At 38.7% G+C, this 10,652-nt stretch overlaps 1 protein-coding gene across 1 annotated transcript; it reads right to left on the reverse strand.

Annotated features, from left to right (window-relative positions):
• Positions 1 to 107: 107 nt before the first annotated feature.
• Positions 108 to 8,289, reverse strand: LOC148884737 (dnaJ homolog subfamily B member 5). Its single transcript, XM_089020695.1, has 4 exons — positions 7,324 to 8,289; positions 5,134 to 5,395; positions 3,571 to 4,124; positions 108 to 837 (listed from the first exon to the last, which is right to left on the reverse strand). Exons 1-4 carry the CDS (start codon positions 7,429 to 7,431, stop codon positions 604 to 606), a joined length of 1,158 nt encoding a protein of 385 aa, XP_088876821.1. The 5' UTR covers positions 7,432 to 8,289; the 3' UTR covers positions 108 to 603.
• Positions 8,290 to 10,652: the final 2,363 nt, after the last annotated feature.

The raw sequence follows: 10,652 nt of genomic DNA on the forward strand, positions 1-10,652 counted from the left end.
AACGCTGCCGCGTGCTGCTACCGCTGCTCACCCACAAGAAAACTGATCCTGTGATTCTAAAGTGACCTTGAGAGTTTTGAAATGCGCTTAGAAATGAAATGTATTATTATGAAGAGGGGTAGATTTTTCCATTCTGTTTAATTCATTTCATGCTCCCAGCTCCTCCTCAGACATTATATATCGATCGACAATCGTTTAATTCAATAGAACAATTGACACGTGAATCTCTGTTAGAGACAAAGTTTGCGTTTGTTTGCACACAAAGTAGATCTTTGCACACAAGTACAATGTAAGAAAAATCGATGCAAAAGTCCCATATGAGCACCATATATAACTATAGTCAATTACTCCCACCGTGGAACTCTTTTACTAAGTCTATACAGACTCAAATAACATACTGCAGTCATAACAGTAGGCAAGTATAAGAAGAAGCTTTTCATCGGAGAGAAAAAGGCCAAATGGAGATGTCCTCAGATAACCAAAGAGCACTTCGGTCATGTTTTATGGCGCCCGCGGTTCCCCGTAAGGAACGCGACAAAAGTTTGTGATTGGTCGTATAGCACCACGAGATTTCAAAGTGCTAACTTGCGCCGCAGAACAGGCTTAGCACTGGCCCAGGCTGTGCTTGATGATTTCCCGCGACTGAGGTGGGATTCTGTCGGGAAAGAGCACTTGGAATTCCACCACCAGATCTCCCCGCTTCGACGGGTTGCGGGCGACGGGTAGGCCCTCGCCGCGGAGGCGGCGTACGGCACCGGGTCTGATCACATCGCTGCATGGAAGGGGCATGAGGCGGTTGTCCAGCGTGGGAACGTTGACCGTGCACCCGCAAAGGGCCTAGAAGAAGAAATTGGAGCTAGCTTAGATAGGGTGTGGCTATTAGCATCCATGCTAAAAAGCAGTGCTGCCATTTTTCGGGTTGCAGATATTTTTCGCGTCATGGTTTCAAAGGTGCCATGTAGCATAAGCGCATATAATAATAATAATAATAATAATAATAATAATAATAATAATAATAATAATAATAATAATAATAAATAATAAAAATAATAGCTAATAGATAGCAACTTGAGCCAGCGTTCACTCAACTCAGAATAACTCAAATAGATAGAAACTTAGTTAGCTAGCTAATAGATAACTAAAATATATCTACCTCTCTAGTTAGATAGCTAATAAATAGATAGGTAATAGATAGCAACTTGAGCTAGTGTTCACTCAACTCGGAATGACTCAAATAGATAGAAAGTTAGCTAGCTAGCTAATAGATAGCTAATAGATAGCAACATGAGACAGCATTCACTCAACTCAGAATAACTCAAATAGATAGAAACTTAGCTAGCTAGCTAATAGATAACTAAAATATATCTACCTCTCTAGTTAGATAGCTAATAGATAGCAAATAGATAGATAGGTAATAGATAGCAACTTGAGCTAGTGTTCACTCAACTCGGAATGACTCAAATAGATAGTAAGTTAGCTAGCTAATAGATAGCAACATGAGCCAGTGTTCACTGAACTTAGAATAACTAAAATAGATAGAAAGTTAGCTAGCTAGCTAATAGATAACTAATTTATGTAGCTGGCTATTCATTAGCTATATGGATATCTGGCTAATTGGCCGACTGTCTAGCTGGCTATCTATTTGCTATATATTGGCTATCTGTCGAGATAGCTAGCTATGTAACTGGCGGTTTATTAGCTATATGCTATCTGTCAAGATAGCTAACTATGTAACTGGCGGTTTATTTGCTATATGGCTTGTTAGCTAGCTGTCTAGCTGGCTATCTGTTTGCTATCTATTGACTATCTGGCTGGTCATTAGTTATTTGTTAGCTATCTGGCTAGCTTTCTATCTATTTGAGTTACTTCCGGGTTGAGTGAACGCTGATGCATGTCGCTGCCGCTTCTCACCCGCAGAAAAAAAAACGATCCTGTGATGGTAAAGTGACCTTGAGAGTTTTGAAAGGCGCTTGGAAATGAAGCTAGTTAGATAGCAAATAGCTAGCAAATAGATAGCTATCTAGGTAGCCAGCTAGATAGCTAACTAGGTATCTAGCTAATAGATAACTAAAAGCTAGCTAGTTATATAGCTAATGAGCCAGCGTTCACTCAACCCGTAATAACTCAAATAGATTAGATGTCAGTCATCTGAAAAAATCCAGTTACGCAAGGAATTAGCTAACTGTGCCGCCCGCCCGTCGATGCGGCGACTGCTGCCTTGCTCATCTGCCAAGCGTGGGCGAGCGCGTATGAAGAGAAAGCAAAGCCTCCTCTTCCTGAGCGCCGTCACAGAGTGGCGAGCTAAATTTAGCCCAGAGCTTAGCGGGAGGGGGCGGATGAGGTAACGACTAAACGGGTTGCCATTCTTTGCGGATGCTTCCTGCGTCTGATTGAAGTCGTTGAATAAACGGGAGGAAGCGTTAGCGTGGGTGATGCTAGGTTTTGTAACACATGATCAAGGATAAGTTATTATTATTATTTTTTGGCGTCAATTAACACATTTATTCGGGAATTGAAAATATGACGCCATTCCTTAATTTGTTCGGGTTTTTTTTTTCCATGCTTGAGTGCCAATAAAGCGCCGGTCAGACCTCTGGCAATGGATTTCTTTTCCACAGCTAGCCAGCCAGCTAGCTATTAGCTATAGCTGGCTGGCTAGCTATCGAGCTGAGTAGTTATTAGCTATCTGTTGAAAGCTAGCTTTCTATCTATTTCAGTTACTTCCTGTTTGAGTGAACGCTGTCGCATGTGGCTGCCGCTGCTCACCCACAGAAAAAAAACTTATCCTGTGACCGTGAAGTGACCTTGAGAGTTTTGAAAGGCGCTTATAAATGAAATGTATTATTACTATTACTACTATTACTACTATTACTACAACAACAACGACTACTAGTACTAGTACTACCACTATTACTATTACTACTATTACTAGTATTATTACTATCATTACAATTACTATTATTACTATTATGATTACTGTACTACTACAACTACAACTACTACTATTGCAATTACTATTGTTACTATTACTATTACTACTACTACTATTACTAATATTTCTACTACTACTACTACAACTACAACAACTACTAGTACTAGTACTACCACTATTACTATTACTAGTATTATTACTATCATTACAATTACTATTATTACTATTATGATTACTCTACTACTACAACTACAACTACTACTATTGCAATTACTATTGTTACTATTACTATTACTACTACTACTATTACTAATATTTCTACTACTACTACTACTACTACAACAACTTATTATTATGATTATGATGATTATGATTATTTATTATTATTATGATTATTTATTATTATTAATTATTATTATGATGATGATTATTTATTATTATTAATTATTATTATTATGATGATGATGATGATTATTATTATTATTATTAATATTATTATTATTATATTGCATGGTTCTGGAATTTGAGTGAAAATGACAAAAACCCTGGCACAGGAGTGGGCGCATTTTTGCGCATCTGGCAGTGAATGAGTTAAAATTCCCGTTTTGCGATAGTAGCGCGGCGTCACCTCAACTGACCTCTTTGAGCGTAATGCTGGCGGCGTAGACGAGATTGGCGCCGTCGCGCTTGTAATGGGGGTGCTCGGCGTCGCTAAGGATGAAAGTGACGTCGGCCGGCGTGCTGTCGGGCATCTCGTCGCCCTCTCGGGGGAAGGTGATCTTGGTGCCCGCTTTCCAACCTTTCTTCACCACCACGTCGAGGACTTTGTCCTCGGTCCACGCGCTTCGTCCGTCCGGTCCCAAGCGGCTGCGAGTGATCTTGACGTGCTTGGTGCAACCGTGCATGACGTCCTCCAAGCTAACCGGCAGCTGGCGCATTAGCGCTTTGCCGCGAGGACGCCGCCCTCCCCGCCTCAGGCCGTCGCAGTTTTCCCGGGAAGCGCCCACGTGGCTAAAGGGGAAGCGGCGGAAGGGGTTGAAGAGGTCGTCGTCGTCGCCGCCGTCGTGACTGAAGAAGATGTCAAAGTGGTCGGAGCCGTGGAAGAAGGAGGAGAAGGTGGCGTGGGGGTCGGCGGGGAAATGTTTGCGGAAGGCGTTGCCCTGGCCCCATGCGGACGCGCCGCTTTTCAGACCTGAGTGGATCAACGCGCGGGGAATTTAATCATAATAATAATAATACATTTCATTTCTAAGCGCCTTTCAAAACTCTCAAGGTCACTTTACAGTCACAGGATGAGTTAGATAGCTAGCTAGATAGATAGCTATATAGCTAACATATAACTAGCTAGACAGCTAGCTAGCTAATAATAATAATAATAATAATCCATTTAATTTCTAAGCGCCTTTCAAAACTCTCAATGTCACTTTAAAGTCACAGGATGAGTTAGATAGCTAGCTAGATAGATATATAGCTATATTGCTAACAGATAGCTAGCTAGACAGCTAATAATAATAATAATAATAATGTATTTAATTTCTAAGCGCCTTTCAAAACTCAATGTCACTTTACAGTCACGGGATGAGTTTTTCTGTGGGTGAGTAGCGGCAGCCACACGCTTCAACATTCACTCAACCCGCAAGTAACTCAAATAGATGGAAAGATAGCTAGCTAGCTAATGAATAGCTAATACATTGCTATAAGATAGATAGCTAGATGACCAATAGATAGCTAGCTAGATAACCAGCCAGCTAGACAGCTAATAGATAGCTATTAGATAGCTAACTAGACAGCTAATAGCTAGCGAGATAACTAGCCAGCCAGGCAGACAGCTAATAGATAGCCAAAAGCCAGCCAGCCAGCCAGCTAAACAGCCAAATAGCTAGCTCGCTAGATAGACAGCCAGCCAGCTAATAGATAGCAAATAGCTAGCTATCCAGATAGCCAGCTAAGACAGCTAATAGCTAGCAATGTCGGTGCCATTTGACTGCCATGGCTGGACGACTCTGGGGACATTGTGCTTTTTTTTTGGGGGCCTGTCATGGGCAGCATCTTCACAGCCCGAAAAGGTCGTTGCTGTTGGACATGCTGCGGCTTGGAATTGAAGCGGATTTACATGGGATTGGAGATGTGATTTTTTTTTTCATTGTTTTTTTTTTTTCGTTCCTCTAGGTTAGCGGAAAATGTCATGAATTGACACTCACCTTCCTCTCCGAACTGGTCGTAGACGCTCCGTTTGTGGGAATCGGTCAGAACCTCGTAGGCTTCGGCGATTTCCTTGAAACGATCCTCGGCGTCGGCGTCGCTGTTTTTGTCCGGGTGGTACTTGAGCGCCATCTTGCGGTACGCCTTCTTGATCTCATCCTCGTTGGAATCCGGCTCCAATCCCAGAACCTTGTAGAAGTCCTTTCCGGCACCGGGCTTGATTGACAGGTAGGCGGGATCCGGTTCGGACTTGGTGCCTTCCTGCGAGGAGGCGAGAGAGGAGGTTGGCATGTTATCTACGGCTCATTTTCATCCCTTTTTTTGCTGCAGTTTGTGTAGTTTCTGTCTGCGGTGAGTATGAAAGGCTTGTGCAGAGCGGCACGGTCGGGGTTGGGTGAAGGGGGTGGGGGGTGTGCAGATTTCCCTGACAACGGAGCTTCTCAACAGTGATTGGCTGAATTCTACTCATGCATTGAGGTGGTTGGTGTCTACTGAGCATTCGGGTGTTCTTTTTTGATTTTGTGACTGATGAGTAGTTTCCTCAATATCCAAACATCTGACATTGATTATTGTCCATCAAGAAGCATCTAGAATGAGGGGGTCAAGGTTTATTTTGTAAGTTCCACAATATTAGCTCGATTAGTCTTCTTAAAAAAATAAATAAATATTTAGAGAAATTACTTTAATCTCCATATTTTAAATTCAAGCATTCACACAAATTTTAATTATTTGTGTGTTTATTTATTTATTTATTCATTCATGTATTATAGTCATCTATGCATTTATTAATTATATATTATATATATTATATTTATGTATTTATTTATTTATGACTAATTGAAAAAGTAGCATTATTTTGAAAAATTTGTAGCAGGTTATTTATTTTTTTTAATAATTAAAAAATAGCACAATTTTGCTAAAACAATTCTTAGAAGGGTTTTTATTTATTTATTCGTTTATTCATGTATTATAGTCATCTATGCATTTATTAATTATATATTATATATATATATTACATTTATGTATTTATTTATTTATGACTAATTGAAAAATAGCATTATTTTGAAAAATTCTCAGCAGGTTATTGATTTTTTTTTATAATTGAAAAATAGCACAATTTTGCTAAAACAATTCTTAGAAGGGTATTTATTTATTTATTTATTCGTTTATTCATGTATTATAGTCATCTATGCATTTAATAATTATATTATATATATATATATATATATATATATATATATATATATATATATTACATTTATGTATTTATTTATGACTAATTGAAAAATAGCATTATTTTGAAAAATTCTCAGCAGGTTATTTCTTTTTTTTAATAATTGAAAAATAGCACAATTTTGCTAAAACAATTCTTAGAAGGGTATTTATTCATTTATTCATGTATTCTAGTCATCTATGCATTTATTAATTATATATATTATATTTATGTATTTATTTATTTATGACTAATTGAAAAATAGCATTATTTTGAAAAATTCTCAGCAGGTTATTTTTTTTATAATTGAAAAATAGCACAATTTTGCTAAAACAATTCTTAGAAGGGTATTTATTTATTTATTTATTAATTTATTCATTCATTGATTCGCATATTTATTTATGATTTTATTTATTTATTCATTCATGTACCGGAGCAGTTATTTATTTATTTATTTATCTATTTATTTGTGTATTTATTTTTAAGTTTATAAGTTTTTTGATGCATGTAGTAATATATTTTTTTTTAATCAAAATATTTACAGAAATTACTTTGATTCCATATTTCAAATTCAAGCATTTTCATATACAGTATTCCCACAATTTAATTATGCATGCACAAGTTTTTTTTTTTTTCTGACTTGACCGATTAAAGTTATAATTTGTAGACACACATTTTTATGCATGCAGTAATAAACACTTTTTTGATGTATTTATTTTCAAATATAAGTTGTCAATCAAAATACACATTTTTATCTATTGTTTTTTTTTCTTCTTCCGGGACAATAAAGGTCACATTTTTAGATTATAACGTATTTATGATTGCAGTGATGATATATGATTGAATCATTCACATCGTATGTAAAAAAAAAAATATTATTATTATTATTATAAAAATCATTTTTTTTTACATGACGTTTTTAAAACTTGAACAAATCCATCCCCAAGTTGGAGAAAAAAAAAAAGGAGCAACTTACCGAAGATGAAGAAGATCCCGAGCTGTCTCCCCTGTGCATCACTCGAACTTTGCACCTGACGTTGACATTTTTGTGCTTGACTCCAAACTGCGTCCAGATGAGAACCATGATGGACTGAGAAGATTGGTCGGCCTCGTCGCTGTCCACTTCCAAGCGGTGCTGAAAACGCTTGGGCTGGCTTGTCTCAATCTCGGTCTCCCTTTTCTACTCGGCGCTCGAGCAGCCCACGCAGCGTGACAAGAGTTTCCCCGCCGTTGGCCCCTCCCACAGCGGTGAGGGATGCCGCATCGCGGCGTCCGATTGGTCGGCCCTAGTCGCGGATGTTGCAACCCTCTCGCGCCTTCTGGAGCGACGCTTCCGGAGCTCCGACAGGCGCGCGGCGGAGAAGCGGAGCGAGTCACGACTCGTACTTATTTATTAATTATTATTTTTTTGGGGTGAGGGCGGGAAAGGGAGGGTGGGGGGGGGGGGGGGGGCGGTCTAGACGGAATAAACACACAAGTCTAGACGGACACCATCAGGACATGTCCTCAAATAGCTTCACAGGGACACATTGGGACATGTGGAAATTATCCCAAAAAATAAAAATAAAATAATAATAATAATAATAATAATAACGACACGAACTATCTATTCATTCACTAGCTAATAGCTATCTATTTGCTAGCTATTTGCTATCTATTCGCTAGCTAGCTTGCTTATTTGTTTTTCTACTTTCATTCCTTTCATCACTTTACTGCTGTGAAATGTAAATTTCTCCACTGTGAGACTAATAAAGGCAAATACAATCCAATTCAATCTATTTGAGTTACTTCCGGGTTGAGTGAACGCTGGCGCATGTGGCTGCCGCTGCTCACCCACACAAAAACTTATCCTGTGACTGAAAAGTGACCTTGAGAGTTTTGAAAGGTGCTTAGAAATTAAATGTATTATTATTATTATTATTATTAAATAGCTTCACAGGGACATGTGGAAATTATTAAAAAATAAAAAAATAAATAAAAATGATAATAATAAGAATAATATTAAGAATAATAAGAATAAGAATAAGAATAAGAATAAGAGTAATAATAATAATAATAATAATAACGACACTATCTATTCATTCGCTAGCTATTAGCTATCTATTCACTCGCTATTAGCTACCTATTCGCTAGCTAGCTTCCAGGTTGAGTGAACACTGGCGCATGTGGCTGCCGCTGCTCACCCACAGAAAAACTTATCCTGTGACTGAAAAGTGACCTTGAGAGTTTTGAAAGGCGCTTAGAAATGAAATGTATTATTATTATTATTATTATTATTATTATTAGTAGTAGTAGTAGTAGTAGTAGTAGTAGTCTTAGTAGTAGTACTACTATTATTATTATTATTATTATTATTATTATTATTAAAACTAATCATTTGGGGCGGCTCGGTGGACCAGTGGTTTGTGCATTATTCTCACAGTGCTGAGGTTCCTGGTTTGATTCCAGCTCCGAGTTTCCTGTGTGGATTTTGTATATTTTTCCTCATCCGTGTGGGTTTCATCCGGGTATTCCGGTTTTCTCCCACATTCCAAAAACATGATTAACGGACCGGAAAATAGACGGATGAATGGATGAAATCACCAGAAACATAAAGAATGACGTTACAAAACATGGTGTCGCTTTTAAAAATCTATGCCTGAGGGGGGGGAATAAAAAAATGGAAGACTTACATGGCAACGCTTCCTCCGCCTCGCAGCAGCCAATCAGGATTGGACTTTCCTCGGGATTCTCTTTGGTGTCCGTCTGGCAGGAAACGGAAGACATATTTGGTTCGAGGAGAGCATCACGCCTCCTCTTCTGCTGCGGTGATTCAGTGGAGCCATTTTTTTTTTTCTCCTTCACAGTCGGGACTTGGTTTCGCCTGGCAACACATGCACAGATGAGCAGAAAAAGCAGTTATGGCATGATTTGATTCGATATTTTGAAAATAGATAATAATGCATAAGGTAGGACTGTATACTGTACCTAATTAACTGTCCGATCCATTCCTCGATCAATATTTTTTTTTTGCACTTTTGGTTGCCTCAGTATTGTTGTTTTTGTCCATCCATCATGGATGGACGGAAGCTATAGATTGACAGAAGGAAAGACGGACAAAGCTAGCTAGCTATTAGCTGTCTAGCTGTAAACTGTCAAGCTGGCTAGCTGTTGGCTATCTGGCTAAATATTAACTTTTTATTTGCTATCTATTAGCTAGCCAGCTAGACGACTGGCTGTATACTGTCTAGCTGTTGGCTATCTGGCTAAATATTAACTATTTATTAGCTAGCCAGCTAGCTATTAGCTGTCTAGCTAGCTGTAAACTGTCTAGATGTTGGCTGTCTATCTTTTAATTATTTATTTGCTATCCATTAGCTAGCTAGCTAACTTCCTATCTATTTGAGTTACTTCCGAGTTGAGTTAACGCTGCCGCGTATGGCTGCCACTGCTCAACCACAGAAAAACGTTGGTGAAAAATGAAATGTATTATTATTATTTTTATTATTAGCTGGCTGGCTGACTATCTAGCTAGCCAGCTATCTATTAGCTATCTAGCTATCTATCTAATCGCTAATAGCTATCTATTAGGTGTCTGGCTGGCTAGTTATCAAGCTAGCTAGCTATTAGCTATCTAGCTAGCTACTTGGCTCTCTATCTAATGGCTATCTAATAGCTACTCTCTATTAGCTGTCTAGTTGGCTGGCTAGCTATCTAGCTAGCTATCTAATATCAATCTATTAGCTATTTATTAGCTAGATAGCTAGCTTTCCATCTATATTCGATTCCACCCCCCCTACGGCTTTGTTCCACTTACACACAGACACACTGAGCGCTGTTACACAATGTACCAGTTCACAGTGTTATGCTAGTGGCTATTTTTAGCGCTATTGAGACTCGAGAGCGGGTGTTCGGGGAGAGACGTTAAAAGCGTAAGCTTTCAGGTGGGAGTTTGGTTCATCGACACGTCCACTTTGGTGTCTGAAATGTGGTGACAGGGTGATTCATTACCATTCGCCATCTGTCCAATTTGTCCAAAGTGCTCATGAATTGGCGTTATGCCAGTTGATGAACTTTAAAGGACAACCGACACCTCCGGACAAGTTGCGTCCATAATTTGTAAAATCACTTCAAATGACTTCTACTGAGCGCATTTTACAAAGATTCCATGGCATATAAGCTATATTTTACATTTTAACACTTGCGCTGAATATTCAGGAAGTCTTGTTTTCAAGTTGGTAACGATGCCTCCCGTGACGTCACGGAGGGAACGCCCCTGACCGTGAAAGTGTCACACAATGCATTTTGGGTACTTTGTTTAGTCTG

This window comes from Hippocampus bargibanti, linkage group LG18, assembly GCF_051943395.1.
Source record: "Hippocampus bargibanti isolate YZ-2025 linkage group LG18, ASM5194339v1, whole genome shotgun sequence".
In the NCBI taxonomy this organism is placed as follows: Eukaryota; Metazoa; Chordata; class Actinopteri; order Syngnathiformes; family Syngnathidae; genus Hippocampus; species Hippocampus bargibanti.